At 38.2% G+C, this 1,159-nt stretch overlaps 1 protein-coding gene across 1 annotated transcript; it reads right to left on the minus strand.

Annotated features, from left to right (window-relative positions):
* Window positions 1-228: 228 nt before the first annotated feature.
* Window positions 229-759, minus strand: LOC141718454 (uncharacterized). Its single transcript, XM_074520842.1, has one exon. It carries the CDS (start codon window positions 757-759, stop codon window positions 229-231), a length of 531 nt encoding a protein of 176 aa, XP_074376943.1.
* Window positions 760-1,159: the final 400 nt, after the last annotated feature.

A 1,159-nucleotide genomic window follows, 5' to 3' on the forward strand; every position in this document is an offset into this window, starting at 1 on the left:
AACATGTAGGTCGACTTCTCCCTTTTCCAATGTCCTACTTCCCCGCAGTTCCTGCACATTTATACAAATGTGAGAACCACATCCAGTATCTAATACACATGAAGTAGAAGTATACAAATTAACATCTATAACATAAATACCTGAATCAGAAGCGCCAACAGCCTTCTTCTTCTTCGGATCCTCCAAATAAGCATGATAGTTTCTCTTCTAATGACCCGGTTTCTTGCATTAGTGACAAGTATCACCCTTTGCAACACCACCTCCAGGCTTCAAAGCATGTTTGGGAGCAGTTTTATGAGCAGCAACAGATTTGGATCCCATCCTCTTCTTGCCTTTCCATTTACCTTTCCCTTTGGCACTCCCTTTATTCACCATCATTATGGGAGCAGGGGACGCCTTCTGAATGTTGATATCAATAGTTTTTAACATAGCCAATAATTCCATAAGTGTCTTGTCTATCTCATTCATGTTGTAATTCATTACAAACTGAGCATAGTTTTTGTTCAAAGATTGTAAGATTAGATCTATTTGGGCTTCCGGACCAATCGCGGAACCCATAGTACCAAGATATTCCATATATCCAATCATCTTCAGAACATGCGGTCCAACCGGATCACGATCACCCAGTTTGCATACATACAAAGCTTTGCTTATATCAAACCTCTCTTGACGAGCCCGTCCTTCAAACATACATTTAAGGTGCTCAATCATGATATAAGAATCCATATGCTCATGTTGTTTCTGAAGCTCGGGACTCATAGTCGCTAGCATCAAACATGTGACATATGTGTCATCATATATATGCTTCTGATAAGCAGCCTATTGAACACGCGTTGCACTTTCAGGAAGAGGTCCAGGGCGAGGAACATCAATGACATGGAGCTTTCTCTTCTTCCTAAGGACTATCCTCAAGTTCCTTTGCCAATCAAGGAAGTTTGATTATGTCATCTTGTCCTTATCAAGGACTGATTGCACAGAGAAGTTGTTTGAGTTGTTTGCCATTTGATATCTACAATATTAAAATGCATAAAATGAATTAGTCTATAGATGATCATTAAATTATGTTCAAATGATTATTCATATATATTCACAATATATATCTCCCACTAATTTTATCAAATCAATAGCCCTAACTATTAATTCGGAAAGAATATCTTCT

The sequence above is a fragment of the Apium graveolens genome, chromosome 4, assembly GCF_009905375.1.
Source record: "Apium graveolens cultivar Ventura chromosome 4, ASM990537v1, whole genome shotgun sequence".
NCBI classification, from domain to species: Eukaryota; Viridiplantae; Streptophyta; class Magnoliopsida; order Apiales; family Apiaceae; genus Apium; species Apium graveolens.

Bases quoted from the DNA above. Each gene is read 5' to 3' on its own strand.
- LOC141718454 (XM_074520842.1), bottom strand. From the start codon at position 759: ATGAGTCCCGAGCTTCAGAAACAACATGAGCATATGGATTCTTATATC.